Here is a 20,195-nt window from a genome sequence, read left to right as displayed (position 1 = left end):
GGAATCACGAGGGCTCCTCGTGGGGTGTGTGGAGCAGCAGGTTTACCTTCAACCAGAGCACCACAGCATCATTTCAAACCTTTGCTTTACAGCCTCTTTTTCTCAGCTTTAACGAGCCGTGGTGAAGCTTTCTGGGATGAATGTGGGTGATTCTGTGTGAGGGGGGGTTTAATCACTCCAAATATGAAATATTCCATAAGGTACACTAAAATTCTGTATTTGCCTCCGTGGTGCACTAAGCATCCAAAGAATTGTTAGTCTGTTTTTATTGCAAACCATCAAGTAACAGACGTGCTGTTGAGGTATTTCATGTGAATTGTTTAATTTGATGTAGTCTGCATGTTGCTCGGTGAAATGGATTTTGAAAAACTTTAAATTGGTCAGGTCCCATCTGGCAAGATTCCAGATGTTTATTTTTATCATAAAGGAGTTTTTTACAGTACTCTGCTTGGTACCTGGCTTTGTTCCCTTTATTATATCTATGTATTTTAATATCTTAATGTTCATTGTTGGGAAAAGAATTCTACCCAGGCCTGCATAATTGATCATGAGATATTCCATTCTTTTATGAAGAAAACATGGTATCAGCCAAGAGGGAGCTGTTAGTAAGTCAGTGTTGCAGTGCTTGACCAGTAATGTGAAAATTGTTGATTTGCTTTGAGACAAGCTCAGCCTCAGACTCCAGGCTGCCTTAAGGGTGTGAGCACAGCAGGATGAGAGGTAACAAAATGTTCAGCAGGATAAGGGATCATTCAGGGTCTTCAGGGGCTGGTGAGAAATCCATTTTTATCTGCCTGCTTCAGATGGAGTCTGTAACAACATTTAGTCTAACAGCTAAATTACCAGATAAAAAAATCAGCAAATAATTCCCATGCAAATAAAAAAAAATATGGAAGGGTTGTGGATCAGGAATCAAGAGCTAATAGTGTGGGGGAAAAGCTTTGGAGAGGTTTTTCTCTACTATAATGGAGAAAAAGAGTAATGGGCTTGTGCATCTAGGAGGATGTGGTTTATGGCAGGATGAATTGTGCACTGTCTGCTCCTTTTTATGAGGTAAAAATCAGAAAGTCAACGCAGCAGGAATTGCAGTATTAACAATATGTTCCTCATAAAGTACAATTAATTAATTTGAATATTTGCTAAGGGGATGTTCTTTGTTTTGTGTTTTCAGGGTGGTATTGTTGTGAATGTTGATTCCATGGTTTTGTGTCTGTGCAGATGCCATACTCTGAGGAAGTCAGGGCACTCTGAACATTTCAACATGGGGTTGAAAGGAGGGCTGGGAGGGTGCTGGAACCTCACAGAAATACCTGTGGGCAGGCCTGGGGGAGGAAAGGTAAAGGCAGTACACAGAGACAAAAAATATGGAAGAGAAGTGTTAGTAATTCATCTTCCTGAAAAATCCTTTTATTTGTATCGGAATATTGAACCTGGGAACTAACCTGAAACCTTGTGTTTGTGTGCCCTCAGTCATGTCTGATAAAAGCTTTTGTGAACTTCCCCAGAAGGTGAATTTACCCAGTTCAGCTGGATTTTCAGGGCCTGTGGGGACTCATTTTTTGTTACCTTGCTGTTGCTCTTTAGAGGGGTTTTGTCTCCTTGTTTCCCCCTTGTACAGAAAGAATTAAATCTCTTGTCTTGCCAGACTCAACAGTGCTTTTTAAAAAGCTTTCCACTCCCTTTCCTATCACATAATATTTCTTTTCTTTATTTTTTTTCCCTCTTTGATCCATCTTAAAGCAAAGTGAAAATGCTCACCGTGTTCCAGGTGATAACTATAGGATTATTTAGGTATAATCTTTGCTTGGATTGAATTTGAAAAGCACCTAATAATGTGTCATGTTTTACTGCACATTGTTCATTTCTCTTACAACTATTTGATGTCAGTAAAAAAAAAAAAAAAAGACAAATCCCTTTGGAAAATGATCCTTTCTATTTTTACTGGTCTGGACTAAGGCAGAGTTTTCATAACGTTAATAGTTTAAAATACAAGAACTTTGGAGCATTATAAATGAAAATTGCATTATGCAAAGCACAATATCAATTTTCTTTGACAGTTTATTTCTACCTTCAGATTTTCATTCCTTTTTACAAAGGAAAGCCCTAATAGGAGCAGACACAGGATTATATTGACTCTTTCACATTTCACAGTAAGAATTCTGTGAACAGGAGTGTACAGATGTCTGTGCATACCTTGGCAGTGGGAATAAGGAGGAAATGGATAAATGGCACAAAGGGGAGGCAGAGTGACATGCAAGAGGTGTAGCTGAGGGACACTCAAAAACTTCCAGTTGGTTGTTTTCCTGATTTTTATTTCCTGCAAAACATATACTCTGTAAATTGTATAGAACGGACTTTTGTACATTTAATTGCAGACTTCAGGTCAGAGATCTCTGTTGGGTTTTTGGTTGAGTCCCAGAGGTGATGGAGCCCCAGGAGGGAGCTCTGTTCTGTTCTGCACCCTGAGACATCCCCAAAATTGTGCTGCAGAGCTGAGAAGATCCAGAGAGGACTGGGGACAGGGGAGGAGGAGAGAATAAAAGAGCCTGTGGGGACAGAGAGCTTTGACAGCAGTCTACAGCACATGGAAAATTATACAGGGGAAAAAATCATGTAAAGATTCCATAGAATAAAATTCCATGAACAGAATTCCACTTCTGTACATGTGCCAGAGATTTAATGGCTCCTCAATTGTGAATCATTGCCTGGGGGAAACTGGGCTTTCATCCTTAAATTTATATTAAACTAAGTTGTCCAGATCACTGAAAGATATATTTGTAAAGGATTGTGCTTTATTAGAGTGATAATCCATTAGAAATCCATTCTCTAATTATTGTATGCTTATTTTAAAATCAGAAATTGAAGGGGAAGGGCACTCTATAAATCCCTGGAGCTGCAGCTTTCAGATACCAAAATCAAAGTGTCCTGAAGTTCTGCTTCAGCAAAACTCTTGGTGTTGATGGAGCTGCTTTTTGCCCTCTACAGTTCTCCACACTCCAAACAGAAACTTTTTCTTTTAAAGGCTCAAGTGTTTTGGTGGAGAAGGATGTCACAGAGGTGTCTGTGAGTAAAAAAAGCTGGATTTCAGATCCCCATTCCAGTCTGCTCTGGCTTTTCCTCTGGCCAGAGGAGTTCTTTAAGGGATGTTCTCAAGTGCCTGTTAGAATTTTGAGGGATGCCTTCTCTTTCCTGACTTTCCCTTGGTTTAAGGCTGTGTGTGTGCAGGCAGTGGTGAGCTTCTAGAAAATAACTGCCCGGTAAGTTATTGATCCCAAAATGTGGGGCCATGCCTGGAGGGGAAGGAGGAGTGGAGGGACATACACCACCTTACTCAAATCTTATTTGCAGTGTGGTTTTACATGGGCACCTGCAAAATAAATTCATTTTAGTCTAGTCTTTCACTTTCATTTTCTCCTGTGCTAGAGTTTATGAACATTTCATTGCAACAGTTGTTTGTGCTGAACAATTCTCAGTTTGCTTTTTTATTTTCTCAGGTGACATAAAATTCCTTTTCCTCCTTGATTTGGAACATCTGGGCTCTTGAAACATTATACAATCAGCAGTTTCTCAGATTTCTGAGGATTTCTGCCATGGCAGCCCTAAAGGAATACTAAAAATACAGGGGGGAATTTCTCTTTTCCTTCCCCAACCTTTACCAAAAACTTTCCCTTGCTGAAGTAACCATCAGATGTGATTGAAGCTTGTGAAAAGCAGGTGCAGTGATAGCTCAAACATTAATTAAAGCCAGCTGAAGTGAGGAAAAGCTGCATGATCAAAGAGAGGGAACGTGGCTGCAGCTTCCCTGAAAGATTCAGGGCACACCAAGCTGTAATTATTGTTTAAGGCACCTGATTATGTGATCCAAAGGTAATAGAATATTTCTAGGAGTGGCCACCAGGCTTTTGCTGAAATGCCTAAAAAGGGATTTTTAACATTGTTAGAGCATGTCAACACTTCAGTTATTTGAAACAGTCACAACTAATTTGAATATAATATGCAAAACAAATTTTACAACAGCATTTCGTTTGTACAAGCTGCATTTCTGTTGTTTCCTTCTTGTTTTTATTCATCTGAAGAGATTTTTATCTAATTGTTCTCCAGGGAAGGGATGCTACAAATCCATTACTCTGGCAATGTTTTCTGTCTGATATATGCTTGGATATCATGTTCTCTGTTTCTAATTAATGCAGGAATAGTGATTAATTGTCTACCACCACAAAATAAAAAATATATTTGAGTATGAAAAAAGCTAGAAATACCACTCTTCATCCTGTTTGAAATTATTTAAAAAGCAGAATATCACAACTGAGAATTAAGAACTGGATGGTTTGTGGTGTCAGGCAGTGTGAAGGCAGTTTCACAGTCCTGGTGATGGTATCAGTGCAGATAAAGTGTTGTTTTAGCCAGCATGAAATGTTTGTTTGTTTCAGTGGTTGTAGAGCTTTTAAAAACTCTCTCTTTAAAATGGGACTATGGAATTTGGGAAGGTTTTTCTTTTACAATACTGGAAAAAAATTCTGAGTTCAGCAACTTTCTTTTTCTTTGAATAAAAAACCCGCAAGTGGTTCGGGTTAGTTTAGGTTAATGCCTAACTCTAATTTTTAAGTGTAGTGTTTTTTTGGTTTTTTTTTAATAGATAAGATCTTGCCTTCTCTCTAGCCTGTGGCTTTAGAAATTTTGCCTTTTGTGTTCACTTTGGAGAGCCAAGTGCTCTTATTTATTTTTAAAGTTTTCTTTTTGCTGCCACAGGAAATTGCTAATTTGCCACCTAAATCTTGGTGCCAACTTCCCCAGTATAAAACAGTTCAAGTTCAAAGTTCTGTGGGGCTTTGCTCCTTGTACTGAATATTTTATAAAGTAGGCCCTTGTTTATCAGTTTTTGCCCAGAGACTTCCTCTGGGACTTTTAGAGAATTGAGCAGTGATCTTTGTGTCCTCGTTAACAGAATATAAATAAAAAAGTAATATTGAAATGATGTTGACTAAAGCTTTCTCCTGTGCATAGCAATGTGGTCAATCAATGGAAATTGTCTTTTCATTACAGAGAAGTTTGAATGCAAAGTTAGGAACTGAATTGATTGCTTAGAGCTGGGAGGAAGTAAACACTGACAGGTATTTTAGTGTTTACCAGGATGAAAATTTTATGGCCATTCAGGCACAAGTCTGAAAGCTTCATCCTAATTAACAAGAATTAATGGTTATTCTGAAATTTTGGGAGAAGGAGCAGGTCCAGCCAGGGTTCTTCTTGGATGGTGGTGACCTTTCTGTGCTTCATTCCCACAAACACAAAACCCACTGAAATCCTGTTTTTTTCCAATGAGAACTATAATTCTGATAGTTAATTAGAATTTCAGGTGCTAATGGAACAAAGGGGGAGGCAGAGCCCTCCTTGCTCCCAGAGAGCTGAGAACCCCCTGCTCCACTGTGGTTTGCTTTGTTTGGGTTTTTTCCTGAGCTGTTCTGTCAAATGCTGAATGATGAGGTAATTTGCTTTGTGATGAGAAAGAAATTCTCACACTGAGCTTTTTATGGTATTTTATTGGGGAATCTTTAAGCTTTTCAAAAGCACATGATTGTGTGTACACAGATAAACTTGGGCTCCTGCTATGGCTTTTGGCTTCTTTGGACTCTGATTTGGGCAGGGTGTAGTAGCATTGCAGTGAAGATTTCTGCAGGGTTTTTTTGTATTGTTTTGTTTTTGCAAAGGCTTCCAAGAGGAGGAAAAGATTAGGGATATAATTGTGATTCATAATTATCTGTGTATGCTCCAGAAGTCTTGGCTGCTGTGCAGTCACAGAGATGCATTATGGATGGAGAGAGTGATGAAATTGTTAGCATGTGTTTACATCCTGATAGCAGGTGAAAATAGAGCTATCAGTGGAAATGACTTAGTGCTATTAAAGCTGAATTTCTGTCTTCAGTTAATAAGTTCTGTTTGCATTGCCACAGCCCAATTCAAAGAATGCTCTATTATGAATGAGCTGGGAGATTAAAACTGAGAGCTCTTGTGCATCCTTCATTAAAGATGACACCATTGGCTCAAACTTTCTCTTCTACCAAATTCGAACAGATATTTAGCCTGGTGGTTCCCAAAGCCAGAATCCTGCTCTGCAATGGCATGCAAGGAAACGTGGGAAAACCAAGCTTCTGAATAAAGTGCTTTCTGCTACTTGAACAACCACCTTTCAACCTGCTAGAGAAAAAAATCTGTGATTTTTGGTTTGGTTTGGAGTGGCGAGAATGAAACCAAGTTTAGAGTTTTTAAATGAGCACTTGGTAAAGCTTCAATCTCTCTTCAGGAAAACTGTTGGAATGAAGGGTTGCTATTACACAAAGCTGACACACCTCACATTCCTCACTGGTTTTTTCATGAAATAATGCTGGCACATCTGGCTGTGCTCCCCTGGAATTCCTCCTTTGCCTGAATCACTGCATTTCAAGGGGATGTTTTCAACTACTAATAGGATAGAAGCAGGGAGGCTGGATGAAGCACACAGAGTGTGACAGTAACTCTGTTAATATTGCATGCTCTATGACTGGGAACTATTGTCTTTACAGCTCTGCCTTGTCTTCTTCAAAATGAAGCACAGCTGAAATGCTCAGTTCTCTCTTGGCTCACCCTGTTCATCTGTCTTGCTGACATCCCTTTGTCTTGCAGGCCATCTGTTAAAGATATTTCTTACTTGCAGTTTGGTACTTAATAGATAAAAAATAATAATGTTGAAATTACAGTGTCTATTTCTAGAGTGGTGCTTTAAAATATCTCCTTTCAGCAGCTCTGCTGGGGTTTTTTAGTGCTTACTGTTGTTATTTGTTATGTGAGTGCAACATCAGTGGAGAGCTGGGAGCTCTGTCTCCAAGAATAGGCTGCAAATCTGGAATTGTCCAAGTATTTTTCTTTTTTTCAGACTTTTTGGTCATTTTTGGGTTTGTATCACATTATGTAAGGTTGTTTTTAAAGGATGCACTGAATTAATTTGTACATTTATATGTATTGCTTTTTTGGTGAGTTGCTCACGACAGCAGTCTGCTGACTCTAAGGCAATTCGTGTTTTTCTAAAATTTTTAGACTGTGCTCAATAATTCAGTAATGTGCCATTATTACCTATTTAATGTATTCTTGCCATTAAACTTTCATTTCCTTTTGTGCAGTTAAATGTCACTGAAGACTGAACTGCACCAGGTTTATCTGGAGATGAGCAGCTCAACAGTCCAAGCCTGAAATTCTAATCAAGCAGGTTCAACTTGTTTTCCATAAACTGAGAATTAGGTGTTGCCACTGCTGTGGCAATATATATAGGCAGATATTGTTTCAAAATCTTGATTTTATAAATTAATATCCATCACTGAGTGGGTTTCTGTTTCTGAATGAATTTTAGAAGCTACCAGCTCTGCTCTTAGGCCACTGAGGCTTTGGTTGAGAGGATTGCTTGGAAAATTTTATATTGATGAAGTTTTTAATCATACTTTTAAGAACCAATTTTTAACTGTTTATTATGTACTCTCTATTAGTTAAAATGGGCACATCCAGGTGGGATATTTGGCCCCTTTCCAATGGAAGTGTTTTCAGCTCTGTTGTGCTGGTGCAGGGACAGCTTTGGGTGCTCAGCAGCCCCAAGAGCCACAGAAACACTGCACAGAACATCCTGAATGTCCAGGCTTTATTCTGCACTTTGCTGACTGTTTTCTGCAGGATCCCTTCTGGGTTCAGTCAAATCTCAAAAAGAAATGTTTTGTTTTTTTCAGGATTTGTCTGTGTGTCTGTCCCTGTGTGCTTTGCAGGCTGTTGTTCTGCAGAGCCTGAGGTGTCAGCAGTGGGGTGAGATCAGAAAAGTGGCACCAGGGGGCTTTGAAATGAGAGGGGAAGGTCTGGGGAGAGGCTGGAGCTGGGCTCTGCCCTGCTCACCTCCAGAATTCTCATGGAAGAGCTGCCAGGGGGAGCAGCCACGGGCTGCAGGGATCTCCAGCTCAGGGAATCTCTCCTGTCCTTTGTTCTTCCATCAGCAGAGCTGCTCTAGTCCTGGAGCAGATGTGCTTTGCCCAGTGATTTGTGACTCTGTGGCTCCAAACAACCCCACAGAAGAAAAGTGCAGACTAAAATGCACTTGCTTTGAGGCAATCCAATATTTCCTTTAGTAGCTTGCACCCTATTCCTCTATTTCCAAAATAATTGTGTGTGTGTATATATATATATATAAAATATATATATAAATATATATATATAATAACTTATAGATATATTCCAGAGATATTATGGAGATATATATATATATATATATTTATGTAGTTTTTTTTCACACAAGGAAGAAAAAGCAGCACATTTTTCTATTTAAAAGCATTATGTCAAACTTTTAATGATGGCTGCTGGGATGAAAGTCAATCTCAGTCTCATTTCTAGGCTTCCACACTTCCTAAGGAAAAAAAAAAAACAAACAAGACTTCTGTTGTTCCATGGTGGTTTTTTTTCAGTAATAATTTCTCCAAGCTGTTTGTCAGTTTGCTGGGACGGGTGGGTGGATATTTCATTTTTGTAAGTTGGGTGAAATTACAGAGTTGAGATTGTGCCTCAAAAAGTGAGCCTGATACAGGGAGCCTGAGGCATGAACTGTGTGGCTGGGCAGGAAAGAACCCACAGAGAAGAATTTTGTAATAAAAGGCAAAGAAAATGAGCTGTCATACTGTATGACTTTGTCCTTGGTAGTTATGCACATTTTCCATATAAAATATGGGTGTGAGGTGGGGGACATGGCTCCACTGGAGCACTGAGACCACAGATTCTCTGCAAACTGAATTTCACTGTGTTTTCATAGAATTCTTTTTATAAAATTGTTCATTTCTGCAAATAAAAATGCCTACAGTGTTTAAAAATTTTAGAGAGCAAGTTGTATTCTCTGTCAGGGGCAAATCTTCACCACTGGAGAGGGAACATTTAATGGAAGTGTTGCCATGAACTTGCAGACATTAATAATATTAATTCATAAAATGCTAATGTTAATAATATTATAATTAATTTATAAAAATGTCATCTTTGGAAGCACCTGCACATTTTGCAGTTGTAGCCTTTGTACTGAGAGCTCTTTCCTTGTGTCCTGTTTCCTTTATTTCTGGGTTTTTTATTCCTTTATTTGTGCTGCATTTGAGGCATTTTCCTTAACAAAAGCTCACAGCTTTGCTGAGAGTGCCCGAGAACAATATGAAAAACTGTCCAACATGCACAACAACATGACAAAATTGTATGAAAATTTGGGAGAATACTTCACCTTTGATCCCAAAGCAATAAGCATAGAAGAATTCTTTGGTGATCTGAGCAACTTCAGAACTCTGTTCTTGGTGAGTAATACCTGCAAAATGTTATGTATTTTCTTACAGATTTTTTTCTCCTAGTTTTAATTCTTTCCTTGTATTTGTTTTTTTCTGTTATGCTTAATTTTGTGTTTTGTTCCATGGCAGGAAATTGGGTGAACATTTCCAGAATTATTTAGATTTTGTTCATGACATATTGTCCTCCAGTGTGTAAGCTGACAACTGAACTGTGGATAAGGTTGAGCCAAATTTAATTCAGCTTTAATATTTTAGCAATGTAATGAATCAGGCCAAACATTCAAAGTTCACAGTGAAGGATTTTGTTTTTCTAAAAGGGGCAAAAAAATTTACAAAAAGGAATTAAGATTTCCTCAACATTTTGATGCTTGCAAGAAGTTTCCCCAGAGGAAAAATATGCTGAGATCCCTTTAATCTGTGGGATTTACTTTGAAAAAGTAATAAGTACTGATAAGAATCCAGGAGCCATCAGATCAGACGGGGTAGAGAACATCTCCAGACATTCCCTGGAGCATGCACATGTTAAACTTCTCCTGTTCCCATTGCTGTGATGCCTCCCTGCTCCCTCTGAGGGCTCCCATCAGCTTCTTTTGGGGTTTTGGTGACTGGCTGAGGTGCAATTGCAGAGATTTTATAACTACTGATGGGTGCTTGTTTCCTGTTTGTCATTATTCTGTGTCCTTGCTCATAAATGAGTCTGTTGAATAAATCTCCTTTTTTTGTGCCATGAGCCAGCTCAGTTTAGAGCTTCTAAAGTGCTCCAGGTGGCTGGAGAATCACAGGAAGGAACTAAATCCACAGGATTTCCCTTTGCCAGGGAACAGGAGTCCAGTTCAGGGCTGGAGAATAAAGAGGAAGGTGTATTCTCTTGGAGCTGCCAACTGCAAATTGAGTTGAAAGCAGCAAAAAGGGTGGTTTGGTGTGGGTTTTTCTTTATTTTCCACTGTTTGGTGTGGGTTTTCTTTTTTTCCCACTGTTTGTTGTGGGTTTTCTTTTTTTCCCACTGTTTGTTGTGGGTTTTCTTTTTTTTTTTCTTTTTTTTTAATCCACTAGATAATAATATTTCTTTAATATTTAGAACTCTTCTGAAGAAGAAACATTTTTTAGATTTTTGGTCCTTGCTTCCATTGAAAGTGAGCACAAATTTCCACTGTCCTTGAGGACAACTGCAACCTGATACAACATCAGGCCCCAAAGGATCAGGCTCTTATCAAATAATGATTAATCAGTTGCCTGGAGCAAGATGCCAGTTTGTTCTTTTCCATTTTTTGTCTTTAACTTGCTGTCTCACCCTCTGTATCAAGTGACCTGTAATGTTTTCAGGCTGTCACTTTCTGAATGTTTGTTTGTGTTGGTGGTAGAGGATTTAAAAACGCCCACCAAATCTGTCACGCCTGCATTTGTAAATGAACATAAACTTCCTTTCAGGCTGATTGTGCTGTGGAAGGTGTGTGAAATATGCACCTCAGCACTAGATTGGATAATTTTATTTTTTTATTAAAAAGTTTTCCTTTTTTCTTGAAATTTCCTTTTTCTTTAAAACCCCAGTTTTTAAATGTTTTAGATTTTGTTTGTTCTGTGGGCTTCCTTTAATGCAGATGGTCTTAAAGGTGAATTTTGAGTCTAAAAAAACAAAGTTGGGATATTTGGGTCTGGTTGCAGAGAGGCTGTTTTGCTCAGTGGAGTGTTATTTTTTTTTAATCTGGTTGACACTTTTATCAGTGGTGAATTTGTGTAAATGCAGGTCTGAATAAGGAATTAAATCTTAAAGTACATTATAAATGTACATGGAGAACAAGGGTTTATTCCAGTTTCAGGCAGTATTTAAGCAGATGTGTGGAACTCATCAGGTGGCAGAATGAGAGATGGCTTTGGTAAAACACCAGTGAAATAAATTGTCCTTTTGTATCAACACTGCTCTTGATTGATGGCTGCTGTGTGCCCTGCCGTGCAACATCCACAAAGTGAAAATCTCCCCAGAATGAGGAGGCACATTAAATGATCAGCAAACTGAACCCTTTTTATTGGTGCCCACTACTCTGGGCTCCAGGATTTGGGAAGATTGATGCCCTGGACCTGACAGAACAGGAATATCTGTTTTGTTGCCTTCATACCAAACAGTTTTTTCCCACAGTGGATTCAGCATCCTGAGTACAAATGGACCTGTAGGACCCTTCCTTCTCCCTGATATTTGTTTGTTTATTACCTGCTACAAAGGAAGTTTCAGGCTCTGTGACTCAGGAGTGGTTTTTGTGGTGGCTGGTTTGAAGTGTCCCTGGAATGCAGCAGGTCATTTGCTACAGTAATACAACTCAATGAATCTACAATACATAAATAAATACATAATAAACATCTGATTTACCGTGAAATACAGTGCATAGTCAGGCTAAATTCCCAGCTTTCAAACTCATAAATTGTGTTTGTAATTCAGGAGTGGTTTAAAAGAAAGGCTCTATTTATTCATTGTTCTCTCTGGTTATTTGTCTGGGAATACACTTCATCCCTTCTGCCTAAAAAGTAACATTTCTTTAATGCAGCCTGAAAGATAACAGTTTCCAGCTAGCAGGAAGCTGGGAAAAAATAAAGAATAATGAGCAAGAAGTATTTTCTTCAGCGAAATTTCCCAAGAGGTGGTACCAAAAGTGAAACACTGTCCTTATTAACAGGCAATATCCAGCAAGCCCTCCCTCCCCCCTGCCCCAAACCCAAAATACAAACCTTTTGTAAGCTCTCTCAGTTCTCATCTGAGTGTACACATTCAGCTAGTGCTGAGCAGAATGGGTTTTAATCATTATCCTGAACAAATCATTAATTAGGGGTGGGCAGGGGGTGCAATTCACACAGGAGCAGTAACTCAGTTTATTTACCAGGGGTTAGTGCTGCTAGGTAAGTGATTTATTCATTGTGTAAAACACAAGGATGGCATTTCTCTTGGAAGCTCCCCAAAAGGTGCAAAAATAAGTAATAATAAAAGAAATTAAACTGAGTTCAAGTACACTGCTGACAAGTGTAGAAATAACTGCCTAGGTGGAGCTGGGATTTTGTTCTGACCCAGGTTGTTTCTCTCTTGAGGTGCCTGCCTTTGTGGATGGGGGACAAGCACTGCATGCCAGATTTCAGGGTGGAGATGCCATTGATTAGGGAATATTTTCAAAAGTTATAGTGGAGGACATGGTCCAGAGGAAACCATGAAGTTAAATTTCCTAATCTTGAAAGGAACAGGATTTAAAGGTTTTCTTTAGTTTTTTTTTTCTGTTTTATATTCAGTGCTGGTAGCAGTGAGCCCAACTGAGAAATGTCATTATTTCCAGGCATTATCTTTGGAAGTTTGTAATATTTAAATGAGGATTTTGAATCCTCATTCCTCTCTGAAAGCAAAGCACAGTTTGGGATTTTGGCTGAGGCAGAGCTTAAGCTGTTGAAAAGCTCTTGTGAGGCAGTGCCTTCATCACCTGCTCTGAGTGAGCCCTTGGGGCTGATGCTGAGGCCAGCAGAGACCCCTGCACAGATGATGTGTGCAGCCTGCAGCTGCCAACATCTGCACTAAACCTTTCTGAAAGCTCTGGTACTGGAATGAACCTGCCTTCTCTGACACCTCCAGAGTTTTGTTTCACATGTATCACCTTAGCCTCATCATTCTGTTTGTTCCTATTTCCTATTAAGATAATTTGATAATTGGAATCCGTATTTGTCTTAATTGTGGCTCCAGATTGATCACTGCATTATTGCAGCTTCATTTAGCGTGCTGCTGCTGGAGTCAATTACAGCTCCTCACTTCCCAAAGTTCAGATTTGCTTGCCTAGCACGTGTAGGAGAATCCAGGCAGGCTAATGGAAGTGGCTAATCCTGTCAGAACACAGAGTGGAGCGTGAAGTGGAAGGTGTAAGAAACCTCCAGGAAAAGCCTGCAGCTGTGGGAGCGTGTCCCCGCAGTGTTGTTTTTTCCACATTTGTGATTTCTTTGCAGTGGAATGCCACACACCCTCTGCAGTGCTTCCTTCCACAGTACACCAACCACAGTCTTTCAGAAAGTCTGCAAAATCTTCCCAAGCCAGGAGGTTTTATTTTGTTATTTAATTACATTTTGTCCTTATATACTACACGGGGTGTAATTCTCACAGTCTCGTTTAAAATGTGTCAAAAATTTCTACCCAGAAACTTTGAAACCTTTCAGCATGTCACATTCAAGGTCCTGCTATTAAAAAGAGTAATTCACTTTTTCTGTTGGATTCAGGCTCCTGTATGAGCATCTCTTACAGACTTACCTTAGAAAGAATTTTTGATAAAAAGTCTAAAGGCTTGTGCTCACATGATGATGTGCCAAAACACTCATTTGTCTCTTCCTTGACCCAGAAAGATTGCTTTTGGGGCAAAACAATAATTGGTCTGCTCTGGGCCATGGTTTCTCTTTTAGGATTGCACCCAAAGAGACAACATTTGTTTTCAAGTGGTGCGTTTTTTGTAAAGACAATGCTACAGCTTTGTTTGTTTTTGTGTGTTTATTTCAGCTCTGGGTCTCTATCAGGAATAACCTGAACGAGGTTTGTTCTGCTATCCAAATATTGATGGACAGGAGCAGGAAAAACAGTCCCAAGCTTGTCCACTCAAGGCTCATTTAACAATGACTCCAACTCACACAGTGCAGTAATTAAGGGATACCAAGCAGCTTTTCATTGGTACCGTTAAATTTGGATAGTAAACACTGCAAACTCTGGTATTTTTTGAGACCCTTGTCAAAGGGAGGAAAGGAAGGAATCTGACTCCATGTTCTAAGAAGGCTGATTTATTATTTTATGGTATTATATTAAAGAATGCTAAACTAAAGAATACAGAAAGCTAGAAAGATATTACTGCAAAACTCCTGATTCTTTCCTCCAGAGCCTTGGCACAGCTGGCTGTAATTGGCCAATAAATAAAAACAATTCACATGCAACCAATTAAACAATCACCTGTTGATAAACAATCTCCAAACCACAATCCAAAGCAGCAAAACACAGGAGAATCAAATGAGATAAAATTGTTTTTCTTTTTCTCTGTGGCTTCTCAGCTTCCCAGGAAAGAAATCCTGGGCAAAGGGAATTTTACAGAAAATATGACAGTAACAGCAAAGCTCCTCTGCCTGGGCAGTTTTTGGAGTTTTGCATCCAGCAGCAAACCCCTCTCCCTCCCTTGCCAAGCCCTCGGTGTGTCCTGGCAAGCCCAGGACATTTGTGTCACTGCTGCCCAGCCACTGTCCCAGCCTCACCCTCTGCTCAGCGCTCACTGCCCCCCAGCAGGAATTCAATTTGCCTGCCCTTGTTTAATGCCAGCTCGTGACATCTCTGTTCCATTATTTTCATGGGGATAACAATGTATTTAAATGTGTTATCCTCCAAGGAACACCCATGAAAGATCTTCCTTTTACATGCGCACTGATTGCTCAATCTGCTGTATTTCAACTCTGAATTTCTGTAGATTAACTTCCAGATAATCTGAGTTGGTCCTTCCTAATGATTTATGGCTGAAGAAGATTATTTTGCTGGAAGTTCAGTTGACATATTTTTGCAGTTGCAAGGCAAATTTGGGGAAGGCCTGAGGGATCACAGGCAGCCCTCATTATTGGTGCATGACCGCTTTGTAGCCAGCTGCATCTTTAATATCCAGGGAGATTTGTGCATTACAGTTTGTTTTCTTTCTTCTTGTTTTTAATAATTTACCTTCGAGAGTCTATTTACAACCGTGTCGATGTGTGAATATGTTTGTCTGTCAAAACTTAAGAGATGTGCAGAATGCAAGAGATGCATTAATTTTTTATTTGCTGCTTAAGGAAGCCAAGCTGTAAACTGGCAGTGCTGAGTACCAGAGCTGCACTTCAGTGAATCCTAATAAACACAAGGGGGAACATCAAACTATGTGCTCCTTCAACTAACTCACTTAAAGAGAGATAATATTCCTTGCTGAATCTCTTTTCTCTGCTAGGAGAGACAATAATTCGGTTTTGGTTTTATTATAACAAAGCAAACCCACACTCAAACTTTCTCTAACTTTTAATTTGCTGTTGAATTAGCAAAACTGCTTGCCCTTATGCACCAACCAAAATAAGAGAGGGTCATGAAAAGCATATCAATAAAAGGGTTTTATGCATTTAAATATTTCTGTCTGCTGAGATTCACTCGAAAATGATTTCCCTTTTTGCATGCACTTACATGTTTTCAGAAGACAGCATCTAGAAGAGTACTTTTCAAAATGTGTTCTAAGGCTGCTGAGAAGGCTTTTATTCTTACCAGAGGATGGCTTCTTTGTCTGATTTCTAGCTGTTAGATTAGTTTAGTTTTAATTGGAGAATAAATTTAGTTGTCCAGTAGATCCCTATGAACAGTAGTAAGTTCTTTGTCACTGTATTGCAGTATCAAAAAGTGCTGATTTTTATTCCCTGTTTTAAAAGCATTGCCAGTTACAGAATGATATATTTTTATTTTTTTTTATAGTTATCAAACTGGTCTTTACCTTTTGAAATAATTTGGCCTGCAAAACTAAACAGAAAGAGGATCGCTGGCATTTGATAGTTGAAAAAAACCCTGCTAATCTGGAATAGCACTGTTCTGTATTAGGAGAAATCCACAGCAACTCAGATGTTTGGAAGAGAAAAGGTCTGGGGGAATATAAAAGCATACCATGAGAGAGAAAAATAACCCTGTGCAGTAGAACTGTAGGAATTGAAACTGAAATGATTGATACAATTCAGGCAGAGCAGATGCTGCAGAAACCACTGTGCACCTGAGTCAAAGTTCTCTTTATTTACATTAATCATCCGTCAGTTTTGAGAAACTGTGATCAAATTTGTTAGCAATATTCATTTAAATATAAAGTGTGCTTATAAATATAGATGAAAATAGATTTCTTTTGCCTTCTGCACTGACTTTGAAAGCAGGTGGGAGTATGTTCTTGCCAATGATTTATTTCCAGCTTTCATCTAAGTCTGACTAAATGTATAGCAGTAAATGACACAACAAATATGGAATGGGTGAGAGTCCAACTGCCTGCTGGAGGGGAGTAACAAGCAAGTCCATTCCAGGAGGTGCATGGGTGTAGATAGATAAAAAGGGCTACTCTCACACAGAGTTATCAGGATTTTCTTATCTTGCTGTTCTTCAAGAAGATTAAACCTTTATTTTTAATGGCTTTTTTTTTTTAATAATCATTGGTATCCATTCTGTTTTATGAAGTGCAGCCTGAATCTTCTTTCAGATAGAACTCATCGAGTTGGGCTCAAGGAGAATTTCCAGATAAAATAACTTCAGAGCTTGTTTAGCTCAGTCTGCTGTAGATTTCCTGGTAGAAAATGTGATGGAATCTGTGATCAGATCACAGAATGTCAGTGGCTGCTGAGCTACCAGTGCAGCCATGGCATTTCACATTTGCTTTCTCTCCTAAGGCTGGGGGCATTTCCTCCCACTCCAGCCTGGGAAGCTGCAGCAAAATGAAATCTCTGTCAAATGCTTGAACAGGCAGTGACAGAACTGCCAAAACCAAAAGGGACAAGACATTGGGTTTGCCCTTTAGTTGCCTTTTTTTTCTGGAAGAAAAGGTGTTTATGGTGTTTGTGCTGCAGCTGCTCTGTGTGGGGCAGTGGGTACCAGCACCTGGTGTCCAGAGTCTCTGCAAAACAGGGCTGGAATGTGGTGTTTGACCCCAGGAAAATCCTGAAATGGCACACTGAAAGATGCTGCCCCTTGTTTGAATGAATATTCTGTATTTGGAAGCATTTGGGAGTCTTGGATTTTTAATTTGCTCTATATAGCAAATATATAAACTATTACCTCAGGGACCTCAGGTATAACCTGTTACCTCAGAGACCTTTTACCCATAATCTAAACATTCAGCTACTTTCCATTTCTTCTGCTGTGTTTTCTGAATTTTAGACATCCAGACTGGCTATTTCAACAAAAAATTCTGCTGAATTATATTTAAATTCTAACACCTGAGTTTCAGCCACTTGGAATTGAATTTCCATCATAGTGGACTTGGCTTCCTCCCCACTCATCCCTCCTAAGAGCATGGCACAGGCTTCAGGTGGACTTGCAATCTTAATAGGGAAAAATACAAATGTGTTGGTGCTGAAAATAAATTCTTTTTTTTTCCTTTATCATAAATACAAAGCTATTTCAGTTTCCATTGCTCTGATCAATAATTCTCACACGTACAAATAATGAGGTGCATTATGTTCCCTCCAGGGTTTCTCAGCGTGCTCCAAGTATTGGGTCAAGTCCCTGGATTCTTCTCCTCTCCTTTCATGTGAACACCAGGTTATTTTGGTTCTCCTCACTGTACAGACACTCACATTCCTTTCCTCCAATGCAGGAGGCATTAAAAGAAAACAACAAAAGAAGAGAACTGGAGGAGAAAACCAAGAGGGCCAAGCTGGCCAAGGAGAAGGCAGAGCGCGAGAGGCTGGAGAGACAGAAGAAGAAGCAGCAGTTGATTGATATGAACAAAGGTAAGGCAGCACCTTTAGCTGAGAGATTATCAGTAAAAAAGGCAAAATAAACTGAAGGCTATTTCTGATCAATATGAGAAATACTTGCTGACTGTTCTGAAAGCTGGAAAAAGTTCACTTTTCCAAGTGGAAAATTCTGTTTTGTTTCAGCCTAGCTGGTCATGTCATTCCATTTCTGCCACTTAATGTGTGTAATGTTCCTTTCAAGGAGTGGTGTTTTGAATTATTGGCTTTTTTGCATTTGTAGCACTTAATTGATTTTTTTTCCTTATGGATTGACTTCCAAGAAGTGCCTTCCTTGCTTTGTTGTTAATTTCATTCTGTAAACATCTCTATAATCAAGGTACTGTGGCAATTAACATCTTTCTTTTTGGGCTTGGGGGTCTGTGTTAGGATGGATGTTCTCCCAGTAGTCCTATTAGGAGCTGGAAAATCTAGTTGAGCTTGAAGCCTGGGTACAGAGTGACATTTCAGCACAATAAAAAGCAATGTGTTGAGCTTGTCAGCTGGGAGAATATTGTATTTCACATGAGACCTCTGTGACAGAGAGGAAGGGAAGGAAGCAGAAGGAGTGGGGTGGGCTTGATATTGAGGCTGTGCAGATTTCCAGAAGGTTGTAAAGTAGAGGCTTTATTCTTTACCTGGCTCCAGAAGGCAAGTAGAGGAAAAATTGGATTTAAGCAAGAGATCACTTGCAGTTTTTTGTTCAGTTTCTATGAGTTTGTGTTAATCTGCTAATCTGACCCAGCAATAAAAGCACCTGTCCTTGTTATCCATTTAACAGGCCCTGCTCAGGGAACAATGCTGCAGTGGTACCACAAATCCTGTTATTTTGGCCTTGCTGGAGCTGGCACTGACACTGCATGGAATGTTCTGTAGCAGAAATTCTTGTCTATAGATGACAAACTTTATTATCAGATCATGTAAAGATTAGTCTAATTTCAGTATAGCTATAAACAAAATGTAAAGCTTAAACACAGGGGGATGCATAAATACATTTTCTTTTCTTTGTGAAGTTAAACCAGTGAAGGTTTGTAATGCAACTTTCTATTCCATTTATTCAGCATATGATTAATATTTCTTTAATATCTGCCACGTGCCACAAAAATGTCCATGGTAACATGGACAGGCACTTTTCTGAGAGTGGGATGAGTTAATTAAATACCCCTTCCCCACCCTCCCTGTGCCAGGGTGCCCAGGAGATGTGTCTGAGCTGTCCCAGAGTTGGTGAGCAGTGTGCCCAGCTCCCTGGGCTGCTGTCAGTGACTGGGCTGAGCTGAAGGGCTGGAGCTCTGCACTTACAGCTCCTGCAGCTGCCTCAGCTCAGCCCTGAGAGCACACCTGCCTTCTTCTGCATCCCCTCCGAGCAGGAGAGGGGACAGCACTCTCAGCAGTGGCACAGATCACACTGACAGCATCCTGCCTTCCATCATGAAAGCCTTTTCCTATTAAATGATACAAGCGAGGTTCCATTTTGCATTGTAGTCCTCTCTCAATGAAAATGCAAATATATGAATATCTTTACATGGCCCAATGCACCAAAACTGCCATTTAAATAACTAATGTTTAGAAACCTGTGACACAAAGTTAGTTTAATACTTCTAAATTTTTTTTTCCAATTTGTAAATATTTTAAAACATCCATTTCACATATTACAGCTCTGCTGCTGAGGTGGGAGGAGGGCTAAACCTCCATCCCCAGTGGATTCCATGACATTGATATTCAATTGACTATTTTTGCCAAATAACTAATTTTTTCTTCATACAGCTACTCCTGTGTGCTCATTGCTGCTTATATAAATAGTTTGTAAATTTGTCTAAGTGAATGTGACACAGCAAGCTTAGAGGAAGGAGGCAGATGTCCTCTCAAGCTGTCACTTGGACAAGGTGATTTTCACCCAAAGGCTCATTTTAACCTCACCCTCTCTCAGCTCTTTCTCTGCATCTCCCAGAGTCAAATTTGACTCAGAGCTGCAGCCTTTGAGGTCAGAGCAATTGCCTTCCTGCATTTTCCAGCTTCTTGTGCAGTTCTATAAAAAGCATTTTTTCCAGTTTTCTGACTATTCAGTGACCACTTTTTGTGGTCACTGGATAATCCGGATTAGGTTAGTTATAATTAATTAACTTAAAATTAATATCTGTTTCTTGGTGTAACTGTAGAAAAGCATAGTGTGGCCAGAACCAAGAATTGTTCTGAATATTTCCTAGTGATGAGGTAACTCAGACTTTGGCAGTATTTTGAAGACCATTTTACTCAGTTTGGTGGTTTTGTGCTTTGTGTAACTGAGCTGCCACATAAACACTACCTGTAAACTGATAAAAAAACCTGCTGAATGTTCCAAAATATTTAAAGATGAATGCAAAAAACAAACAAAAAACTCTATAAAAATGAATATGCCAA

The 20,195-nt window shown here is 39.3% G+C and overlaps 1 protein-coding gene across 5 annotated transcripts in view; it reads left to right on the top strand.

Annotated features, from left to right (window-relative positions):
* The window catches only part of DIAPH2 (diaphanous related formin 2), a 167,851-nt gene that overhangs the window by 88,492 nt on the left and 59,164 nt on the right, over positions 1-20,195 (top strand). For all 5 annotated transcript variants that reach the window (XM_064426472.1, XM_064426471.1, XM_064426470.1 and 2 more), the window contains 2 exons: positions 9,166-9,329; positions 17,660-17,795. In XM_064426472.1, coding sequence (XP_064282542.1) covers positions 9,166-9,329; positions 17,660-17,795 — 300 coding nt within the window. The remainder of the gene's footprint in view (positions 1-9,165; positions 9,330-17,659; positions 17,796-20,195) is intronic.

This window comes from Passer domesticus, chromosome 7, assembly GCF_036417665.1.
Source record: "Passer domesticus isolate bPasDom1 chromosome 7, bPasDom1.hap1, whole genome shotgun sequence".
Taxonomy (NCBI): Eukaryota; Metazoa; Chordata; class Aves; order Passeriformes; family Passeridae; genus Passer; species Passer domesticus.
Note: the sequence above shows the minus strand (reverse complement) of the source record. Positions and strands in the feature narration are given on the sequence as shown.